The 24,104-nt window shown below is 41.4% G+C and overlaps 1 protein-coding gene across 2 annotated transcripts in view; it reads left to right on the top strand.

Moving 5' to 3' along the window:
- The window catches only part of GAN (gigaxonin), a 39,994-nt gene extending 16,826 nt beyond the window's left edge, over positions 1-23,168 (top strand). Inside the window, exons 6-12 of one of the 2 annotated variants that reach the window (XR_005628885.1) lie at positions 364-476; positions 1,543-1,692; positions 2,035-2,171; positions 2,658-2,786; positions 8,670-8,779; positions 9,523-10,463; positions 11,722-23,168. Coding sequence is in view for 1 of the 2 variants with exons in the window: in XM_039721185.1 (XP_039577119.1) it covers positions 364-476; positions 1,543-1,692; positions 2,035-2,171; positions 2,658-2,786; positions 8,670-8,779; positions 9,523-9,704 (821 nt within the window). In the remaining variant the exon portion in view is untranslated. Of the gene's footprint in view, positions 1-363; positions 477-1,542; positions 1,693-2,034; positions 2,172-2,657; positions 2,787-8,669; positions 8,780-9,522 lie in introns of both variants that reach the window. The other variant, XM_039721185.1, reaches the window with a different exon arrangement.
- Positions 23,169-24,104: the final 936 nt, after the last annotated feature.

Raw genomic sequence — 24,104 nt, 5'->3', positions numbered from 1 at the left:
TGCCCAAAACTGTACTTGATTCTGTGAAAATCCCTGTCATCTGAGTGTCTTAAAATCACTATTCCTGCAACATTTTGTGGGAATCTGCTACATCTGTCTCTCCAGGAGTATTTAATGTTCTAAGTAAATTCTAAGTTGCTGCATCACTGAATATGTTGAAGGGTATCTGCAGGGGCAGACTTGAGTCAGATGTAAGTATGTGCTTTACCTTTTCCAGTCCAGAGTCTGACCTGTGACTGGTCTGGATCTTGTGGTGAATTCCAGAATACAGCTCACCAGTCATGTTGTTTTGCTCAGTGTGCAGGTGTGAGTCCTCTTCTTGAGAGTCCTGTTCTTAAGATCATATTACATTTTGTTTTACAGAAGGATTTTTATTTGTGCTTGGTGGTCAGGATGAAAACAAGGGAACGCTAAGCTCTGGAGAGAAATATGATCCAGACACCAATTCATGGAGTTCCTTACCACCAATGCATGAGGCAAGATCTCTATCTAACTGTTGGGATTTAAGTTTTTACTTTGGCAAAATGTTCCTTTTCTTCTGCAAAATTTTATTCTGAATCTCCAGTCGCTTGCATCTTACACATTCAAAATCATGCTACAGACTGACTTCTGTTTATATCCTGTTGTTCTTGTGGTCTGATGCTGACTGCTGGATCTGGAAAAACTAAACAATTGGTGAAGAGCTAACTGTAAGATGAACTACAAAATTTCAGGAATTTCATAATGAATCAGTCCTGTAGTATACTTAATGTTCTGCGTATACTGGCCTTCTAAAACAAGAGACCTCTCAGATGGACAAAGGGATCGGACTGTGCAGAAAAGATGGACAGAGGACTGGCCAACATACAGAACTTGGCTTGCACAGACATATTTAGGTTTGGTTTGAGTTAATGCTTCCTTTTTCATAATTACATTCCATCAAAAAGTAACAGTTTGTTATTTGTAAACATACATCCTTAATACACCTGTGTTTTTATCTTTGTAAATCAGCACAGGGTGTTTATTAAGAACTTGTTTGCCACAGGATTTTCCTCTTTGCAAAATCTACAAAGGCATGTAGATTTGACTACAATTTTAGTTATGATGCATTAAATGCTATGCTTGTGATATGTTTGCTGTGAGACTGAGGGGTAGCTGGGCTCATACATAGAAAATAGAAGAGCTGCCTTTGCACAGAGAATGGGTCCAGGCTTTGCTGCTAGAGAGACCTGAAAGCAACAGCTTCATTGTGGAGACCACCACTATGGGAACTGAAATATGGCCAAGCTCTCTTCTTAGATTTCTCTGTGGTCTCTTTGGCTTCTGCTATTCTGCTTTTTTTTCCCCTTTTGATACCCTTTGTTTTGTTTAGTTGATTAAATTAATAATCTTATGCTTATGGAGTTTAGGACTTCACCATTAGAAAAAAAAAAAAGACAAAACAAAAGCCAGGCATAATACCAATAGCTCTTTGCAGACAGATACTCTGAAAAATAAGATTGTGTTCATTTATTCACAATGGCAGTTATGTTTTTCAATGTTGACTTTATTGATGTTCCTTAGGCACGACATAATTTTGGTGTGGTAGAGATTGATGGGATTCTGTATATTCTGGGAGGTGAGGATGGTGAAAGGGAGCTGATCTCTATGGAGAGCTATGATATTTATAGCCGGACCTGGACCAAGCAGCCAGACTTGACCATGGTTAGAAAGGTAAAAACTACATCTTATATTATTGTGTTGCTTTTTGTTAAATAGTCAATGCCAATATATGTGTGTGTATATATATCTATATGTATCAAAATACGTATTTTAAGCTTTTGCTTCAAGTAGAAGCTGTAGCAAATAGTCTCAAAATGAAATGAGAGTGAGCAGCTTCTTCTCTTTTTATACACCAAATAAAACTGTGGCTGAGCATTTTTATGCCTTGCATTTTTTGACATGGGGTATAGGCAACCCAAATTCCTCTGTGTGTGTATAGACAGCCTTGAGCTCTCAATACTGTGCATTTGTGTGTCATTTCATATATATTTTTCTTTTTTTTTTTTCTCCAAGATTGGCTGCTATGCAGCTATGAAGAAGAAAATCTATGCAATGGGTGGAGGCTCCTATGGAAAACTCTTTGAATCTGTGGAGTGTTACGACCCCAGGACTCAGCAGTGGACAGCAATCTGTCCTCTCAAAGAGAGGAGGTGAGGGAAAATGGAAGTGGGGGACTAGATTGCTTTTCCAACCCTCTGATGGGAGGAAAGTGTCCTTTTTGTGATGAATCTGAGAAGATGGCCTATGAATCTCACCAGGTCTTTCTGAGTCGTGGTGGCCTGTAGTTAACATGTGTCTGAGTAAAGACAAGCATCCAAGCAATAAATACAAATGTTGTAGAAACATAGCCCTGATGTTGCAAGCACTAGTTCTCTGATGCAAAATGAAAACTAGAAATTATAGTTCAATTGTAACTTCAGAATATTTTTAGAGAGAAATATTTTTACTGTGTTGTTTTTTTTTTTGTGATCTGAATTAGGTGCTTACAATTCATATCCATGACTCATCTTGTTGGATATTTAAGGCATCTGTGTGTATAAATAAATAAAAGAGTAAAAGATGAAGAAAGTTCAGAGGGGTATGCAAAAGGGTTTTGATACATGGCATTAATGTTTTTTCCTTGTTTGGATTTTCAGATTTGGGGCAGTGGCCTGTGGAGTTGCCTCTGAGCTTTATGTATTTGGTGGGGTCAGGAGTCGTGATGACAGCCAAGCCAGTGAGATGGTGACATGCAAATCAGAATTTTATCATGATGAGTTTAAAAGGTAACTGGCTGCAGCTCTAAACACAGACAATAACTTGCCATCCAGTCATCTGCCTGCTCCCTCACCCCTTGCTCCTGCACTGAATTACAGGAGGTCTGTGCCATGTGTCTGTTGCTCTTTTCACTTTTTGTCACCCAGTCTGGCTGTTAGTGAAGGCCCATCCACCCTAATTTTCCCTTTAACATGCCAAGCCTAAATCCCTGGAGCCACCAAGTGGGTCTTGGGTGCCCCTGGACAGGAGAAGCACCTTGGTCACACAGGGAGTTTGTGGCTCTTCCCCTGCACTCTGCAATTTCCCCAAGTGCAGGGCACTGCTGCCCCACCCCTACTTGTGCCCACAGCTCCCTGTTGAGTGCTCATTACAGGTCTTTTCCAACCTAAATTATGCCATGGTTATATGGAGGAATGTATGTATGTACAGGGATATTCATGATCCAATCCTGTCTTCAAAGATTTGCAGCTTAGGGAATTCCTAAACTAGAGATAAGAAATTTGATGCATTTCTGTTCCAAGCATTTATAGCTGATGGCAACAACATAGGCTTTTGCCATAGGAAACACACTATGGATGTTATACATCCCACAGGCACCTCAGCACGCTGCATGGCTCATCTCCTTCTGTTTGTTTTGAATTTGCTTCCAATTACTTCATTTCTTATCTCTTGGTTCTGATAGTAGAATCCAACTTACTATATGTGGTAACCATTTAAAATGTTACCTTACATTGAATTTTTTGTTTAGTCACCTTGTTCTCCAGTCATAACTTACAAGCTTGATTCCTCCAGTGACTTTTTTCTTGCATATAACTGTAAATTGAATTATTCTTCTTTCATAAATTAAATTTTAGAAAGACTTTGTGGTCAGATGTTTCAAGGCTTGTTGACAAGTGAAGGAGATTAGCATGTCTTTATTAGAAGATCAAGACTGATTTATGACAGTGACCTGTATAAAAGGACACAAAAATAGAACAGTAGATGTAAATTCATTATATAATTTTCTTGCAAGATATGGTTGTAAAGAGACTTTAATTTCTGTATGAAGAGGTCTTCTCTGTTGTTCAAAGTGATGTCTAAGCTAGCTATAATCAAATAAAGCTGAAGAAAAACATTCTTTAAATTGGTTAAAAGAAGCAGACAGATCAGAGGGGCTGTTGCTGCTGATGCTCCCTTAGTGTTTGCTAGCCTTCTGGAGGCTGGGGAAATGATAGAAATTTATTAATGTTTTGCAAGAGGTCTTTGAAAGGGAAAGAACTGTGGAAAGAAGTGCTCCCCTCTCTCCTACTTGCTATTTTCATCTGATTTACTTGAAATATTTCCAGCCTGATTCTGTTCTTCAGAAGGTTGTAGCTCATGATTCCTCAGCAGTGGCTGCAAACCTGTTTCACTGGTAGGTGCAGGTTGAGCTTCCATGAAGTGCAGTTTGGGGAGCTGGGAGGGCCCAGCCTGGGAGCTGCAGGTGAGGCCGTGGTGCCACCTGCTGACTGCAGCACCCACACCTGGCATGGCTTTGTGTCTTTGCTTGGTGGCATCCCCCAGGCCTTGCAGGATCCCAGTGGAGCAGAGATAAAACTGCAGCTGCTCCAGTGCTGGCTGTGTGGTGTGAGGGCAGGGGAGGCAGCAGAGCTGACTGATGGAGCTGATGGAGGAGGCAGGTGGGGAGGGCACATGAGATACCAAACTTTGCCTTTCTGCTCTGCCACTGCCCAGTCTGAGCTTGGAAATGTAACTCAGCATGAACCTCCAGGCAGGACACAGGTTTGGGGTGTTTCTGTGGAGATTGGGGACCAGGGAAGGCTGCTGCCTAGGGATGGTGCTCCCAGGATTTGGAAGGCCCCAGCTCAGCCCAGGGGTGCTGTAGCCAGAAGAGGGTGCAGTGTCTCTGTGTTATCTTCCAGCACTCAGCTCCAGGGTCTGTCAGTTATCCCAGGTTTCATTACCCTCAGAGATCTGTGTAGAAGATCAATTCTAGGAGCCTCAAACCAAAATGCACAGTGACTTTTTAAAAAGTTACTTGTCAATGTTGCATACTTTGTAAAGAGCTGTGGGCTTTTCCAGCTGTTTTTATGTAAGTGGAGAACTGCATTATGTTCACTTTCTCTGTGGATGCAGAGAATCTCTGGACTGTGAGCTCAGCTGTGGGATGGTGCTGGTCCTGGGGTACGTGCAGCAGTGCACACCTGTGTCATCTGCACAAATTTCCATGTGTGCCTCAGGCCTCATTGCCAGAGCACAGGCTCGAGCATCATGCCAGGCACCCAGAGCCTGAGTGCCTGAGTTACAGGTTTTACTCCAGAGTGAATGTCTAAGGATGTACTCACATCGGTATATAAACATATTAATTCATGTAAGCTGCCATAATTCTGGCTTGAGTTGGATTAAAGGACTGGGCTTGTTTAATATTGTTTACTTTGACAGTAACTTACTCCAAAATAGCTCACAGAGAAGAGTCTTTAAAAATTGTTATTCTTAACCATGACGCAGACTTTTCAAAGACTGGGGATATGCTGAGATCTTCACACTAGCAAAAAAATAAACATTAAGACTCCTGTTAAGCTGTGCTGTATAAACAAGTAATAGAATAAATGAAGTGAAACAAAATAGTAGCATCCACATGAAATGTGAACAGGGTAATGTAGGAAATAATTCTCATACTTAAAATGCTGCTGTAACTGAGATTTTTCAATTAACAAATGTTTTGTCAGGCTGTCTTTAGAGTCATGTGCATGAGTGGATTTAAGTGAACCCAAAGAGAGAAAGCTGTATGTCAGACTGCAGGGTTTTTGCAGGATGTAGATTTTTTTCAAAGGCTATAGATTGAACTTTGTGTGCATTGTATCCTGTTTTTTTAAATATCGATCAAGCTAAAAACAGATTTAATGCATGTGAAAATGGAAGATGGAAATGTGAAGGTATCCTTCACTCAGTGATCCACAGTTGGTCTACTCCATAAAAAGCAGGAAGTCTCAAATACATCCTCAAGACCTTGATGGGTCAGACTTTCTATCAGAGTTCATAATTTATAATACACTTTTTGCACCATGTAGGTGAGTGGAGAATTGGATGATGTCTGTACACAGTCAGGTTTTTTCTTTTTTATGTGGATGGCTGGAAATATTTAATACAGCCCAAACTGACTTCAGGATTCTTTGCAAGATCTGCTGCTGTATGGCCACTGCTGACTTTCCCTGGTGGTCTGTAAGTGGGGTAGGATTTCTTCCTTCTCATGATTCAAGAAAGAATTATGAAAATTTGCAGGTACTAAGGGGGATAAAAGTGAGAGAGAATTTTCAGAAGCAGTACTTTGGTAAAATATCCTTTACAATGTTCTTTTTGCTACTGGAACATCATGGAAATAAGGAAGGGCTTTCAGCAGCATGTAACTAGTGAACTAAATAGACTTGTAACATAGTATATGTAATTAGCAACATTCTTCCAGAGTGCAGGAATTTCATTAAAAGCAAGTGCTTATGCAAATGTAATGAGAACATTGATTGATAGCACTGTCAGATGAGAGAAACATGGATTTTCATTCATTCCTAGCTTCCTTTCTCAGCTAGGGTGATCTTGAGGTGACGTGTCTGGAATATGTTGGCTCTGTATCACATCTTTATTTACTTCCCACTTGGAAATAAAGCAGTTACCCCCATCCCACTCAGTAACTACAGCAGCGTGGATGGATCATTTTGTTTGTCTCACTTTAAGACTGAAATAAATTAGGATTCCTTCCCTTCTATTTTTAAATTGGGTGGAAGCCTGTTCCAGTTTCAGAGCCATCACTTCTGCCCCTGGTTGCAGCAGGACTTGCCTTCCCCCTGCTCCTCTTGGACTCAGTTTGAGTGGAGCCATCCCAGGGAAGTACGCAAGAGTTCTGTTCCAAGGACTGTTTTCAGATTCCTGAAGATTGTGAATTTTTGGTCATGGTGTTTTTTCCATACTGTTCAAACAGCAGGCACAACCCACATGAAGCTGGAGCTTAGTCAAATTCTGATGAAACGTGACCCCTTGCCCTTCCTGTCTTTGTTCCTTCCTAGTTTTAACTGCTAAAGCTGCTGTGAGTGTTCCTGAAAAGTGCTGCCTGTTTTTTAAAGCACACACGTTGAGAAAGCCTGAGGATGAATTTTCACAAGCAGCTACAGAAACTTTAATACTGTCCTTTGGTGATGCACAGTAGGAAAATTATTGGGTCTCACCTTGTGGGTTTAGGTTTTTTCATTTAAACTCCAAAACCCAGAGTATCGAGTGCAATAAACTCCTGATTTGAGTTTTTTCCCTTCCTTAACCTGGTCCTATAGTTAGAACTTAAAAAAAAATTAATAATGCATTTTTCTGCATTTTTCTGCTACTTACTCAGTTTTCAGGATAGGTCACTTGCTGCTAAAAAGCAATGAAAATACTGTGCCCTCCTCCTACAGTAAGGGAAGGAAGTTAATGAAATATGGTGCAAGTTGTTTTGATCTGTGAGAGTTTCTGAACCAGTGTAGAGAACTTCTCCTTTTCTCTCCTTAGTTCATCTGTCCTCTTCTGTGACAGCTACAAACCATTTCCTTGCTTGGTGCAGAATGTTAATCCTTCAGTGTACAGCACAGACAAAATAATGGACAGCCAATCCTTTCATTTGCCCTTTAAAAATTGATTTCTGTCTCCAAGATAATTGATATGGAGCAGCATCTCCTTCAGTGCCAGAAGAGTGGTTTACTTCTGAATCAGGAGTTCAGATGATGCAGAATTTTCAAAGATCAGCAGTATCTGGGAGGGCATTTTCTAACTTTTTGCTTCGAATTGAACTGGTATGGCCATGAAAAATATGGGATGATTTTTAAAGGTTTCTCAGACCTTCATGTTCTCTGTAAATTATTTAATAAAAGGTGTAGGAGCAGTCCCCTAAAATGGCCTTGATTTGTACATGTCAGGGTCTGTATATGGTAACTGTGACAGCATCTGCAAAGGTGCAGCACCATTTTGTAGGAATTTATTTCAGAACCACAGAGAGGACGCTGATAACTCTTGGGACCTCTTTATAAACCAGCATCCCATGTGGATGAGGAGTACATCCCCCCCTGTTTTCCAAAGGCTTCAACAAGGAAAACTGCTTTTCCCTTGGTGGAGAGATCAGGATGTAGTGTTGAAATGAGCCTGAGCTTACAGTGAACACAGGGGAATTGTAAGATTACTGTAGGAGCTGGAAAGGGATTGAAAAGAGCCTGATATGAGATTGGAAAGGTCTGTGGCAATTCCAGATAAAGGACATTTCTTTTCCAAATTCCATTACCACTTTGATTTCCAGTCTTCTGTCCCTTGTTTGAAGTTAAGCATTGCCAAGTGCTGCATTCTTCATAGCAGGCAAGGATTTGTTGTCCCTGATAAAGTACTATTAAAGAAGTTGAAGAATTATATGGGGGAGATACTGATTAATAGTAAGGTTCTGCTATAGCAATTTGTTTTTTCCCTTACTGTGGATCATTAAAACTTATATGTGTTTATTTTAAAGACAATTTAAAGACTGTTTTTAAGACAAAGCTGCCTAAAATTTTCACTGTAGGGAAGATTGACTGGCATAGCTGTTGTTGGCTCTCTAACATGCCTGTTCTCTCCCAAAAGGTCACACTGTGTGGCTGCAAGAAGAATTTATTATAGGTAGATTACACAGATGAGTGGAGCAATTCTGAAATTGAGCAACTGCAGGATACAGCAGTACTAGCTGCTTTTTCTGGCTGGGAGAAATCAGGACTATCCCAAACTATAATGTTGCCTTTACATAACAAATTAATATGTACACTCTGCTTTTGAGTCAAAGATTACAGCTGCAAAAAGACTCAGGATTTTTTTTTTTTTTAAAATGTGCTCACTAAAAATCAAATCCTGTTTTTCACTTGTTATTTTTACAGGTGGATTTATCTAAATGACCAGAACCTATGTATCCCAACTAGCTCTTCTTTTGTGTATGGAGCTGTGCCCATCGGAGCCAGCATATACGTGATTGGAGATCTCGATACAGGTCAGAGCCAGGACTAAAAACCTCGTTATGCTCATTTCCTTCCAGTATTTTGAATACTTGGTACTGGTTAGACTGAACATTTTAAGAGGCTGGGACACTGTTCTGTCACTGTGAATCAGGGGGATTATACTGGACATACAGAAACACACAGGTTGGTTTTGGACCTTCAGTAACAAGTTCAGTGCCATGAGCATTGGCTTAATTTGGTTGATTAGTTTGAAGACCACAAGAGATCAAGACTAAGAGTGTGTTACTGCTTTTATCTAAGTGTAAGAAGACCTCTTAGTAGCTCCTGTCTTTGCAGTGGGAAATGCAGTGGGAATCAGGCAATTCTGCATTCTAGGGACATTGTCTAGTGGTTCATATGGATGTGATAGTGACTCTTAGCTCTCAATCCCAACCAAATAGATGTGTGCTATCAAACATATTCAGTTCGCAGTTGCCAGCATCTGGCCACGCTCTGTAAAAGAGATTTGGAAGACTTTTGTGGCCATGTGTACGTATATGAGTGTGTAGCAGGGCTTTCTCCAAAACATAAGCAAACAAAATTCCAAATTTGGTGGGTTTAAGTAGATCAGAAATGTCACAGTAGTTCCTTTTTGACAACAGTTTCAACCACCCATCCAGACACCGATTTGTGTTCCTGTGCCTGCTGTCGTTCACATATTTGCCATACTAGAGGTTAAACGTGGTTAAGCTGCAGTGAGTTTTAAGCATTTCATCTCTTTTTTTCGTTAATTCAGGTACAAACTATGACTATGTTAGGGAATTTAAGAGGAGCACGGGCACCTGGCAGCGCACCAAGCCGCTGTTCCCCTCGGACCTGCGCCGGACGGGCTGCGCTGCGCTGCGGATCGCCAACTGCAAACTCTTCCGGCTGCAGCTGCAGCAGGGATTGTTCCGCATCCGCGTTCCTTCTCCGTGACCCGTGTGCTGCCAGGGGACCAGACTGGAAGAGTTCTGTGCAGTCCACCATAATCTAGCTCTATTTAAAGGAAAAGCTGAGAAATTACAGCTGAAAATTACACTGTATGCTGTGCTTTGGTATGGTAACTGTTTTTGTTTTAAATGCTTACAAAGCTTGAGTCTCAGTACTTGTTTCGGGAACAAATAACTTAAGTACACATTAAAGAGAAGAGAAGGGGGAAAATAAAAGGGGAGATCAAGGAAACACCTTCAGTCATAACCATTTGGGGTTTAAACTTTGTTACTGAAGGAGGATTTTGTGTGTGAAACTGGTGGGAATCGGTTTCCTTTGGCAAAGCTTATTGAAAAGCAAAAAAAAAAAAAAAAGCTTTCAGGTGCGTTTCCCCTGCGGGGAACTGATACGAATCCATGTGCTATCTGGAACTGGATAGCTGTAATACACAGAAGCTACACGATAACCAACCTCCCTGGTGTGCTGCTGTTGGAGCATGAGGCCACAGGAGGCGTTGGTCATTGCACCTTTTATTTCTAGTCCTTTCTCAAAAGATAAGGTCTGTGCCTAAAAAAATGGTGGAGGTGTGTACATACGGTTTTTCATTCATTTGCAATGGTTTCATTCTGACAAATATTTTTAATATATATAAAATGGACTAATCTGAAATGGATACACCCCGGAAAATGGATACAGTACACCACAAAGAAGTAAACAGTTTTTTCCTATGCTGTCATTCAAGTAGCCTGATGAACTGGTCTGCAGGTGGGTGGTGTGTGCTTCTGGGTGGGCTTTGGTGGCTGTTTTCCTTGAAGTGAAAAGGGAAGACATGTTTGGAACAGTTAGTGATGATTGCTGCTTTTGGTAAGAGCAAAAGGACAAACTAAGTAGATTGTGTTCCTTTTTACTTCAGATTGCTTGCAAGCTAAGAATGGTTTTTAAGAATGAGGATTGTAGAAAGGTGTATTTTATGTCTCTTAGAACAAAGGTGAAATATGACAAGGATATATTTATTTTGCAAAAAACATGGGGTTTGGACTAAGAGTTAAGGAAAATGTGTACAGTGACTTTAAATTGGGATCAAAAGTTGGTTTACTAATGATTTCTGTGCTACAGTACAGTCTTGTTTACTGCTGTCTGATTTTGAAAGCTGGGTTTTATGGTGTGGTTATAGTGAAGAACTTAGTATCTTGCGTTTTATTTCTTACTAAGCCTTGTTCACATCAGTAGTGATATTTAATTGACTTTTGTTTGTAGTCAAGATCAGCTGGTAGAACAGTTTTACCTCAATTTTTGATTTCTTTGTTGTTGTGATGGGTGGGACATAACCTGTATTTATTTAAAAGGAATAAAATGGGAGAGACGGAAAATAGAAATAATACCTCCTGCCCTTCAGAAAAAGAGACTTTGTACAACCAGTATTATAACTACATACAAGACTTTCCACTCTGCAACTCTGTGGACCTCAGACAAGCCAAACTCTGCCCTCACTTGTGTTAGTGTAAACCTTCATCATCTTTATTGAACTCGTCTTACATACATTGAAATATGATCCCAAACTAGTTCAAAATATTGGTATTTCACTAAATAGTCCTGGAAGAGCCATTCTGAAACTTAATTCTGCTCAGTCCTTCCGTAGCACTGATGTGGGGTTGGAATGACTGGTTCCTCAGCAGAGGAGTGTGGGAGGGTGGGGAAAAGGGCAGCAGCCAATCCACTGACCTTTTTTTATTTTTATTTTTATAATGCTGAAGTGCTGCAAAACTTGAACTATATACATCGATTTTCTGACCTATATTAGTTGGCATATTAAAAAGTTTATATATTTATGCATTGCAGTAAACTTGGTGTGTGTATATATATGTCTTTAGATTTTAAATTTATATATAATGCTTTACTACAGAAATGTGAACCACTATTTCCATCCTTGGCTGGCTTGTGAAATAAATCAAGTGCTGTTAGTTTATCTGTTAAACTTCCCTTTTTTGAAAAATCTTACATGGATCAATTTTTTTTTCCTCAGACAAAGTGCCAAGATCCCATATTCAAAAGTGATGAATGTTCCTAAGTATCTGTTTCACTTTGAGCTCAGTTTTCTAAGTGGCTTGGAAAACTTCCGAAAATGTTATTCAGAATATTGCCAGCTGCTATCTCCCGAGTCCCTGTAGCTTCCCAGTACACTTGAGGGCATTCAGCATCCAGAAAACGTAAGTGATAAATGCACATGATAAATCCAAGTAAATACTCTAGCAGTGTTTTGCAGTTCAAGTTACTGAACCAAATGTTTACACTTAGAGTAGGATTAACACTAGGTGTTCTTAATGTGTTTTTTTTTAAAAGAAAACATAAATAAAACAAATCTGCTGGTGATTGGAGTGTGTTGCGAATGCACTCAGTGAGATTTGACCAAGAAATTTAAGCCTCTGTACCTGAACCAGTCACAAACTGAATTTCTGAGCACATTGTATTTGTGTTATTTTCCATGTGGCTGGAGACCAAGTGTCCAGGGATGCTCTCCAGGGGTTTTGGGCACGTGCTCAAGATTTAGGCACTCCTGAGATCTCAAAACTGGCTTCCTTGGCCTTGCCTAGGGATGGGACCATTCCCCATCTGCACTGTCTGTGGGACTGATCCAGGAGCTGTTCTAGCCTCTGTTGTGTGCAGAAGGGAAGGGATGTGTCTTCCTGTGTGTCTGTCTGTCTGTCCAGCTCTGATCTGTGAGTGCATCCCTTGGATTGTGCAATAACCAGGTTCCATTTCCCTCTGAATTTGGAGCGAGGCTCAGAAGCCGAGGCTCCCCTTTCTGCAGGGATTGTACCACTGGTGGTGTAGGAGTGAAGAGGCAGAGCTCACCTCTGACTTCTCTTTCTCTTTTCCAAGGGGTGGTTGACTTCAGAAAGGGAGGGAGGCTGTGATGGTACCAGAGGTGCTGAGAGCAGGGAGGTCACCAGTTTGCTGAGTGTTGGATGTGCAAACAGCTGGAGATTGAACTGGCTTCACTGGTAAATGCCACCACTCAGCTGTCCCTGCTCTCCTGGCACTGTGTACCCCTGCACATCATGGCTGAGCCCCATGGGAAACAACTCAGGAGTTTTTCTGAGTTGCAGTCTGGGGGTTTTAGGTGGTTTGGCAGTTTAGGAACTTGTTTAAGTTGTCCTTGCTTAGCACAGTGGCCTTAATTCCTCCCAGCTCATGAGTTGGCACTGACATTCAGCCAGGTCCTCCACAGGTGACTGTTTGAATGTGTGTCCTGGCCAGCTGTCCATGCAGGATGAGGACTGGCTGAGCCAAATTGAGCTTGAGGCACTTGGGCTGGGCCTCTGCATCTGTTTTCCTTTCCCTGGTGAGGAATTGGACCAACCCCAGCTACTGAAATCAGAAAATCACCAAATACAGGGTAGGAATTGTGGAAGATGGGACGAGTGGTGGTTTTTTTCTCCCCTCACTCCATCTCTCCCCACAATGCCCCCAAGAAAAGTTTCTTCCTTTTTTTCATGTGCCACAGATAATTTTGGAAAAACTTTGGAATTGTCAATTTTAGGGGAAAAGTGGGGAAAAAATATATGCTACTGTAAGCACACAGCAGTGGCCTCTGTGCTTGTTTTACCCTTGTAGCCATGTTGCTGCTCTGCACAGCAGAGAGAGATTACAGAAGCAGAGGTGTAAAGTGCTGTTGCTCTCATAAAATAAATCCCTTGAGTTTCTGAGGGAGGCACATGCCTGGCCTGGCTCTGTTCCTTACCTGGCCTTGACAGATGCTCATATTCCTAAAGAGTCAGGGTTGGATTTCAGATCCTCTCCCTTGCTGGTTTTATAACTTGAAGAAGAGGCATCCTGAAGAGTCTTCTGTTTTGTTGTACCATAGCAAGGTCTAGTTGTCCTTAAATATTTTGTCAGCTAATCCTTACATTTTAGTTATTGTGAAAGTGCTGTGTCAGCCCAGCTGCTTCTGATCTAGTGAATTTCTGTAGCTTTGAGGGTTTAAATTGAAGGCAAATTAATACAAAATTACACAAAAGGACAGAGGTGAATCTGAAACCAGAAGCTGAAAATCAGCAAACTGATAGCTGTGGGCAGGCTGTGTCCCTGGTGTTTGCACAGCACGTGCCTGGCACACAGCCTGCCTTCAGGAGCAGAGATCTTGATGAAAATAAGGTTTTTATCAGAGCTACTGAACCGCCTGGCTTATGAACTCCCCCTCCAGAGCACACCAGGCAGCTTGGTTGCTTTGCAATATTTCTGGTGCCTGCATGACTCAGTAAATGCACAAGTACAGGACTGAGGGGTCTGGGGAGGTTTTCCCCTGTTTTAACTGCAGTTTCTCTGTTTGTTCCATAAATGCTGTGCAGGGGCTCTGCTACCATGCATGTGCCATGCAGAGTGGAGGATGCAATAACAAATCCAAGTCGTTACAAGTGCCAAACTTTTGGGTTCTTCTGTGTATAACAATAATTCAACTGTTCTACTAAAATACAGATGTGCTTAAAATTCACTGTGTTCCAAAAAAGAGCAGTGGTTCTTTTTTTCAAATGAATGCTATTGAAAGCAATGTAAATCTGATTTTTTTTTTAATACTGTTCTGCAGGTTTGTGTTACTCTTCACAGCTGCCTTGAGTATCACTCCATGTGATGCATATGGACACTTTGCTCTTTACTAGAGCACTGGTGCCATGCAAGTACATAATAAAAGGCAGCTGACAACAGGCTTTAGTATTTAAAATTATAACTGTTTAGATTAAGTGCAATTTGTTTGCATTTATCGACCTGCAGAAGGAAACTGTGCCTCGGGAAATGTGGCTGTGCCCAGGGACGCAGGCAGACTGAGCATTGTAACTAAGGTGTGGTTTGGTGCCACTCACAGCAATGCTTTCCAAGGAATTATATTTAATTTAGTGTTAAATGGATCCTTTCTGCCTCTAATTTAGCACTGAGGATTTGGGGGTTGTGTGCTCTTTAGCTCTTTGGAGCACTTAAATGGCTACTTCAGGTGGGTGGGAGGGGTGTTAATTGCATCCGTGTTTGTAGAAGCTGCTATTTCCATCTTCCCAAAGGAGTATTTCCTTTTCCCGTTCAGGGCTGAGTACAGGCCTGTGTTTCAGTCGTCACTGCTGCAGCCTTTTGACATTTGCCATTTTCTGATGCTCTTCCTTGTTTTTTCTTGGAGCTGTGTTTCCAGGGCACATGGTCTGTGAGAGAAGAGCACAGGGCTTGGGAAGGTGAGCCAGTAAAAGCTGAAGGCAGTGGGGTTTGGGGGAAACTGCTCATTTTCTGTGGGGGTCACCTCTGTGTGCTCTGAAGTGTATTAATAAGTTTGGCACCTACTCTCCTTCATCCCTGTGGGTTTTGGTGTGGGTTTTTTCTTTTTCTTTTTTCTTTTTCCCCTGGGAAATTCCTTGCTGTAGGAAGGATTGTAGCCAGGATTTAAGGTGACACCTCTGACCAGCCATGCCCAGTGTGACACTGCTGCTGTGCTCCCGCAATCAATTCTCTCCAAATTTTGATGAATAAATTACCTAAAAAACATAGACTAAAGCCATTCAGCTAGATTAACACCTGGTCAAAAGGATCAAGGGTAACAAAAGAACTAAACTGTGAGCCACTACCAATAGACGAGTATATTGAAAAATTATCAGTGATACAAAATATGAATAATATTTTTTAAAATTACTTATTCTTGGCAGCTGCTTTTTAGTTATAAAACTATTTGCAATATATAAAGGACTTGTATAGAGTAATATTTGGAGGTGATTTGAAATAATCTATTGAAATGTCTTGAAAAGTGAGCTGGAAGATTGGAGCTTTTCAATGGAAAAAGGCTAAATCTTGATGGCCAGCAGTTTTGCAGAGAACACCTGCCAGAGCACTTCAGTCCATGAAGCTGCTCAATGCCACTGCCTACCTGTGCCCTTGAATTTGCATAATGAAATGAGGCTGTTCTGAGCCCTGGTAAAAGCTGACAGGTCTGATTACAATAATAGAAAGAAGAATCCCCTGTGTGTAATTAGTGTTATTTTATTGATAAAACATGAATTTATTTTTTTTTTTAATACTGGCATCTTTTTAATTACCACCTTAGGCACTTACTTAATTTCTTTAAAGTTTGACTTTCCTCCATTTCTTTTGAGTTAATGCTGAGACAACCTCAGTTTTTGTCGAGGGCAAGTTTCTTTCATCTGTAGTTCTAAACCTGTCAGAGCCTGACCGACCTCCTGCCACCGGCTGTGCACTTGTTTCACAAGTGTCATTGCTGTGCATTCTGTTATTGGGCTGCCAATTTCAGAACAGAAAAAAAAACAAAAACCCCTGTGGAACAAATTTGTACCTGATGAAAACAAAAGCCATTTTGGAAAGTTTAAATTTCCATCTGCAATAGGTAGCGTGCTACAAAAACCTGATCCTTGGCTGGGCTAGAGGATCTGTTCTGAACAACCTCACATGCAAAAGCTTTGGGTTTAATTAATCTGCTTTATGAATTTACACATGATATCAGGAAAGCGTTATCATCCCTGTCACTCCTTTTTCTGGTTTTATGCCTTAAAAAGCAAAGCCTGCTTATTTATTAGAGTGAATGAAGCAGTGCACAGGGGTATCTGCTGAGGTGATCAAGTTAAACACAGCTGACATTCTGTAAAGCTCTTGCTATAGTTTCTTTCTGAGGGGAAGCCAGGGATTGCCCTCTTAAGAAATACTTTCAAACCCTTTCAGAGCTGGTCTTAAACTAGTCCAAAGGACTCCTGACTCCTTTGGGTTGCTTAGAGAACATGAAGTCTGTTCTACCTTTTGTTTGCTTGGGGAAACACCTGCTAAGTCAATTTTAACCTTTTTTTTTTTTTTAATCTTGACTTCCAAAACCTGAGTGGTTTGCCTCTTGCAATTGAAACATGTTTGTATTTAAGGGTCTGAGTACTGCGTTTTGCAATGCATGGTCCTGCCTTGGTTACATGATGTAAACAGCAAGCTGTGTTCTGGGGGGCTCCTGGAAGCTCCTTTACAGGGCTGAAGGGGAGAAGGTTCAGTACAAGATTCTCTTACACTGCACAAGCCTTGCTGTGAGTGTCAGATGGGGCAGGAGGCTGGGTTTGGGACAGAACTCATGGAATTGCCACCACTGGCTGCCCTCACTGTTTGGACCCCCAAAGCCCATCAGGGGCAGGTCCTGGGTGTTCCATGCACAATGTTTCCTCTGGCCTCAGGCGTTTTCTCTTTTGCTGTTATTACAGGATTTTGCTTTCACTCTCCCTCTGAACACAGAGCCTGTGCCCATGGGCCTGGGAGCACAGCTCCTGTGGGTCAGAAGGTGGCCACACCAACTTCTCCCTCTGGCTTTTGCACATCTCTGCACATCAGTGTGTGTGGGGACAGTGCTTAGTACGCAATGAAATGACTTTTCATGGAGCTGGTAAAACTGATGCCAGCAGGTCAGAGATCACCTGAACACCTGTAAGCAAAGCTGCAGGTAGAGCAGGTGTAGCCCAGTCCCTCGTGTGTGTCACTGTGGCTGGAAGCCTTGTCCTGGGGGGAAAAGCTCCTATTCCCAGCTACCTCATTTTTAGTTTCTTTGCACTTTGTTAAATATTTTTTATTTTGTTTTGTTTTAAATCACATTTTGTCCTTCAATTAAAAAAAATCTAAAAGCAGACAAGAAGCAGGACAGAATGGTACTATTGCCCAAGGACAGTTTAATTTCATTTTAAATTAATGTTTCTGTACAAAAAGACCAAGGTTGACCTGCAGCTGCTGTAAAAAATAAATAAAAATCTCTATTACTTGATAGTAACTATTTTACTTGGAAATGAGAGTAGCAATTGAAAGGCTGTCTTGATGATATTTAAATAGGAAGAGATCTGTTTAAAAAATAGAAGTCTCTGCTCTTTTAAGGACAGATCAGATAGTTTTCTCTCTGCCTGTACTCTGCTCTCACTGTTTTGCCTGTGAACTTGATACATTATCTCAATAGAGAGAATCACTGATTTTTCTGTAATGTCTAATTAGATATTTTTCTGTGGAGTTCCCCATTTAATCACCTGCAGAGGCAAAGCTGTTCAAATCAATACCTACATTCCATACCTGAACTTATGTCATTGACCATTTCTTTGTGATCTTCAGGTATGTGGGGTTTTGCTTAGATTGAAAAAGTTTTTTAAGAAGTGTCTTTTCTTCTGCTTCTAAAGGTGCTATTTTGACATAGTTTTGAATTCCTTACACTGTGCTTGACTTCTAAAGTACCAATATAAGCTGGTAATCAGCTTGTGTTTGTTCTGTGGAGTTTTTCTTTGAGTATTCAATCTCTATTTTGAAAAGCATCCCTTTTCATAAAGATGGCTTCCAAACTGTCAAAGGCCTTAAGAATACAAAAGATAATGGAAAATGCTACCTTCTTCCTTTCTTTGTAAAGGCAAAACCAAGAAATGCTTCATAGAAAACATCTTCCTCTAAAATTTTGAGGAGCAGCTCATACTAACTTTGAATTCAATGTAGCAAACATTTTAGTGGCCATGCACAAATAGTAGGGGTGAAACAAGGAGCTATTCATAACTCTGCAGACTGTACCAATTAGCTGCTAATTCCAGAGCCTTCCATCAACATCATGCTGGCAATTCCATAAATATTCATCTTCCCAGGCTTGGTCCCAGGACGTGGCTGTGTGTCTGGGACACGCTGACCCATGTGGCTGGCAGATCACTGGGATGTATGGCCCAGTGTGGGGTTTGTCTCTGACCCCTCCTGCTCAGCCTCCAGGGTTTGGGTGCCACAGGTGCTCAGGAGGAAGGAGGAGGGAGCTCCAAGTGCTGCCGTTGCAGTGACATTAGCTTTGGCACTCCAGGGACAGGCTCTTGTAGACACAAGCCATGGAGGAGAGAGCTGAATTTTAGTCCTGCATAGGAACTTTGTTGTCCTTTTTATGCTGTCTATTTTTGTCTGATCCGTATTATCAGGTTGGTTTAGGCCTTTGGTAACTGTTACAGGAAGGTTTTTCTTTCTCTGAAGCACATAAAGTCCTACTCCTGCCCTGTCTGAAGCAGCAGGAAGGATCAAGGGTTGATGTTTGAATTTGTCCCATCTCCACACAGCAGGTTATTTATTGCCTTCTTGTGGGCTCTGCAGTCCCAGTGCTGTAGCATTTCTCAGCTGTGTTACTCTAAGAGCCCTTTAGCTTTTGAAAAGAGTCCAGAGACTGCCTTGTCCTTCTCCTTCACACATTGGGTGCTGCCCTCTGGACCATCCGAGCTCATCCAGGCTGTCACTGCAGAGGAGCCACCGGTTGGTGGCCTCACAGGAGTATCTGTGTTACCTGCACAGCTGAAAAACAGCTGATAAGTGAGGGGCCGTGGAGAAGCTCTACTGGGCTAGCAAATTCCTGATCCTCAGTCTAGGGAAGGCTGAGGAGCAGCATCATTCCTTGCCTTGCAGCTGCTCTCTGCTGCACAGGTAAGGATGACTCCACACTGTCCCTTACATAAGGGTCAGTATAAAGATTTATGGGCTGTTCAAGGAGATCCACTATTTTGCATTTGTTGTATTTAAATCTGAAACTTCTGGAGCTATGGAACTGTGGGTTCTGGAACTATGTCTGCAGTGTGGAACCACAGTTACTTGTCTAAAGAGCTGCGGAGGTTCTGGCCACCTGTTTTTCTACTGCACTTTTTTCTTTTTTTGATAAATCAGAGATGTGAAACTGCATCCCAGTTTGTATGCCCACTGCTTCGTAACCCAGAGTGGGACCCTGATAAGCTGGAATTGTTTTATTTTACCTTCAGAAGGAAAAACTAAAATTTCATCACATTAGATGCTGTATCTTCAGAGTTTTCCCTCAGTAAACCATATTTATTGAGTCCCATGGATCTTATGGGATTGGGTTAAAGAATATGACTGTATTATAAGAATGATAACTAGTGTACTTAGCCTGACTTTGTACAGTACAAATAGTCTCTTATATCTTAAGAGAATGAAACAACTATTGAATAATCCAATTGTGATATCTGTATTCCATGAACCAAGTAATAGGAGGGTGTTGGAATGTGATGTCACATTCCTGCCCCTCTCCTAAAGGTTCAATGTTCTGTCAAATCTAAGATCTTGATAATTACCAGGATATTGTCAGAATATATTGCTACCTTTTCTACAAAAGGCACATTGGTGTGGTGAGGTAAAAACACTCACCTGTTCTTTACCATCTGTGGCATGCAGCTGGACAGCAAGAGTTATCCCCATCATCCAGCTGTCATGTTGACTCCTGTATAACAGATGTGGTTACTGTTACAGGCTTTTTATGTATGTACATGTTCTGTGGGTCCTTCTGTGCTTTGTGTGGGAATGGAGTTTTAGCTTTTATGTGTCCACCCCAAAATCGTTAGAAATGAATTGATTAATCACTTGGGGGCAGGGTTTGGAATGCTCTGATTGGAGTATGTTCTGTTTAAAACAGGGAAAAATAAGACATAAATGCTCTTTAACCTCAATCAAACTATGCAATACAGCACACCAGAGAGCTGAATTCCTTGTGATACAGAAGTGCAGCTCCTGTGTCCTTCCAAACCCAGTCCTTGGTCCAAGGTTAGGAGAGCTTGTACTCAATGGCTGCCCAAGAATCTCGTAGCCAGATCAACTCCAGTTCACTGCTTTTGCTCCTGCCCCCTTGCCTGGCCCAGCAGTTTAGCTGAGTCAGGTTATTGGGTGTTTTGGCTTGGAATGATGTGATCTCCATGTGTGTCCCTCCTGTTGTCCCATGGTGTTGTCAGCTGGAGCTTGTCCTGTAACCCCACCGGCCACTTCACCAGTTTGCACCTCCCTGCCCTCGAGCATGTCAGGTGTTTGGGGCTTGCTGTGCCCCCTGGGTTGTTGTCTTGCTTTCCCTGTGTCAGTCAGTTGTGGATCTGGTGCTTACAGTAAAGAATCCCTGTGATGTCTCCAATCAGTCCAAGTATGTTTTCATTTCTGCTGCTTCTGTGTGAGTTGGATTTTTTTGCTTCTGTGGCAATTCAGTGATAAATGCCCTTGTGGTCAGGACTGCTGGTAAAGGTTCTCTGTTCTCCCACTGCTTCATTTTTCAAATGAAATTTGTTCCTTGAGTTCCTCTTCTTCCCCCCATTAAAAACGGGTACAGTTTTTCCTGGTTCTGCCTCCTGTGAGGAGCTCTCCTCTCCCACGTGATCCTGAATTCTTCATTCACTGAACCCACCCTGGACCTCGTACAGTTTCTGCCTCCTAACTCCCTTTACTATTTTGTCTCTCTTTAATTCAGATTGACCTCGATTCCTTTCTCTGATTCCAGACAGGGATTTTGGTGCATAGCCTGGGAGACAAGCAGGAAAGCTCTTTCTGTGTGCATCCATTCCCTCCCCAGCACACGCAGTGTAAGGGGCTCAGCCTGTTCCATTCCTTCCCCCAGGTTTTCCTAGTGCTAAGCAGACCACAGGCTGAAGCCATTTCTTATTTCTTTTGGTAACTGAAAATATTAGGAGATTTTCTTCTTCAGAAATAGCCACTGCAGGTAAGCAGCTGGCATGAGAGAGGGTTGTTATGCTTCCATATTCAGTATTTTTAATTGAGGAGCAAATAATTTATTTTGGGGGAAAATGTAAATTTTTTTGTATTTGTACGTCAAAGTGGCCTTTATAGGAAAAGCACATAAAATATTTAGATTAAAATTGCTTAGTTGTGTAATTTCAGTGGGGATTTTTGTATTGACAGGGTTTCTATGCATTTTTCAAAATATACTTGCTGTTTTGTGTTAGAATTATTGGAAATCTTTTAAAAAACATGTATTACTACATTTTCCATGGTTGATCCCTTTACTATCATTCCTTTTGAATACTAAAAAGATTTTAATTAACCCTGTAAATTATTTTTCCCCACAAATATTTGCATTAAGTCAGTATAATGAGTTATAGCATGGGTATGTAGCTTTAAGGGAATGTGCCTAGTAGTGCAGCTTAATTCTGGAGAGATGTGTTTGCAGAAGGGCGGTACAGCAGCATTTCACTTGCACTTAAAACACTAAATTAGAAAATTAAGTTTTTGCTGTACCTCTGTAGGGTTTTATTAAACCATGTCCATCCTGTATTGTTTACACTTGAGCATTATTTAACTATGTATTATTTGTGCAGTTTGCAGTTCTCTGTTCTGTCAGGATTATGTGAACTTTAACAGGTAGGAAAAGTTTTGGAGTGTGTGGTGTCCTCATGGGTTTGAGGTGAGTTTGGGGAGGGAGGAGAGAGGAAAGTTAGATCCATTCGTGTATTTTTCCATTTAATTATGTACACATTTTCACATTAGATGAGACTGAATAACTGAAGTTACAATTGAACTGTGAGTAAAATCAGTGGTTTGGGGGTGGGGGAAATGAAGGGCTTGCAGAACTTCAGGCAAAAACCCTTTAGTTGCACTGTGGTACAACTGCCCTGACTGCCTGTGCAAAGCATAGCCCGAGGGGACACATCAGACCCATCAATTTTTCTGGTTTTACTTTCTCTTCTTGATGTGTTGCTGCAAGGTTTGCTAAGTAGGACCTTCCCAGGAATGTCTATCAACTGAGACTTGAGTATTTTCATTTTATGTTTGTAGTTTTAATTTTTGTTCTTGTTTCTGTTTCGTAGGAGATCCCACATGTTCACAGGTTAGTGTAAGTGCAGGCTTTCAGGTGTAGCACCAAGTGAGCGTTTGATGCAACCATGCATTCTGTAATTAAAATGTGCAATTCTAATGGCACTTTGACCCATTGCTGAAACACTGGGTTTTGCAATTGAACAAACTCAAAAATTGAAAACACTCTGTGTCTTCATTAGATGTCTTGAAGGTGAAGCAAAAGGCAGTTACTCCAGTTGTACCCATGATAATTTGATTTGATTTTTTTTAATAGTTGTATGGTCTGTTTTTACAAAAACACTCATTTCTTGGTTCACTTTAGTTGCCATAAATTGCCCAGTGCAGAGTCTGGTCCACCTCCATTCGTTTATTTTCATGGAGTAGTTGCACAAAAACTGGTAACAGCAAAGTAGGAAAGCTCTTTGGTTACTCACCAGTAGCTTCCCTTGCAGAATTACTTTGTGGCTCACACATGGTATGGAAAGGGACACGGGAATTTTCCTGGATTCAGTAGCACTCGCTTTGTTTACGTGTTCAGTAGAACATTGGGTGACTAAAGGGAGGCTCCCTTTTTAAAGTATTTGACTTGTGCTTTGAGGACTTAGTTGCCACTGTGCAAATTGTGCTGTAATATTGTACCAAGGATCAGTGAAAGTGTTTTATCTTTTTTAATGTCGTTTGTATTTGACCGGGTTTTATAAATGTAAGAAAACAGAGTGTTGTATTTTGATCTGAAATTTGCGTATGGTAAAAGTAACTTTGCTTTATGTATTGGAGGTTTGTTCAGAACTTGAATCATTTTATAGAAGGGTACAGACCAAAATTAATTGTCTTAAAGGTGTTTAATAAATTAACCAAATAAAACATTGATTGTTTGAAAACTTGTTAACTGCACCTTCTGCTTTTTTTTGTTAATTTTAAAAGGAAGAACGTAGTTTTCTCTCAAGGTCTTACAAAATGTGAAAAAAAAAAAAGAAGTAGATTTTATAAATATCATCTCCCATGAGTTATCTGTTTTATTATTAAACATTCCAACATGCCAGAAGTTTAATCAAAGGGGAAAACCCAAAGGAAATAAATGGAGGAGGAAAGGCAATGAGGAAATGAGGGGAGGCGGGATCAGCCCCTCCCTGGCTCTGCCCAGGCAGTAAATGCTTCTTGTTGCTGGGCCGTGGATGTTGTCAATGGCCACCCCAGGAAAATGGGAGTGGGAAGGAGCTTCTGCTCACCTGGAAAAGCTCTCATGGTTGTTTCAAGGTGGCCTTTCTCCCCAGCAGTCACCTTCACTCGTCCCCTTCACAAATACTGCTCTTCCATGTGACCTTTCAAAGAGGAGGAGAAAAATATGTGAAGCATAACTGCTCCCAAGGGCAGGTACAAACAGCTCCTTCCAGGGCTGCTGATATTCCGACCCTTGGCTGTGTCACAGCGTGCAGACGCAACCCCTGCAAGTTCAGAGACCTGCACATTTTTAAGATGCCAAGCAGCTGCAGCTCCAGTTGAGCAATATTCCACCTCTGTGCTGTGCTGCTGCCTGCACTGGGGCACTGGCCCTTGCCTCTGCTGGGGCTGCCTCCCCTGGGCTTCATCTTCAGGAAAATACCCAGAGCTCTTTCTACCTTTTCCTAAACAAAAGGACTGAGGCAAGGCCAAATGTGAGGTAGGAGTCAAGGAAAAGCTGAGGTTTGGGGCAGCTGGGGCAAGGGGAGTGAAGGGGAAAGGCAGTAGCACGGCTTCAAAGCAGAATGCAGAAACCAGGTGCTGTAAATACATGTTCTAAAAGAGATGGTGGGAACTAGGACAGAAAAATTAATATTTGTT

This window comes from Passer montanus, unplaced genomic scaffold (genome assembly GCF_014805655.1).
Source record: "Passer montanus isolate IOZ18808 unplaced genomic scaffold, ASM1480565v1 scaffold45, whole genome shotgun sequence".
In the NCBI taxonomy this organism is placed as follows: Eukaryota; Metazoa; Chordata; class Aves; order Passeriformes; family Passeridae; genus Passer; species Passer montanus.
The sequence above is the reverse complement of the archived record's forward strand: the minus strand, read 5'-3'. Positions and strand labels throughout refer to the sequence as shown.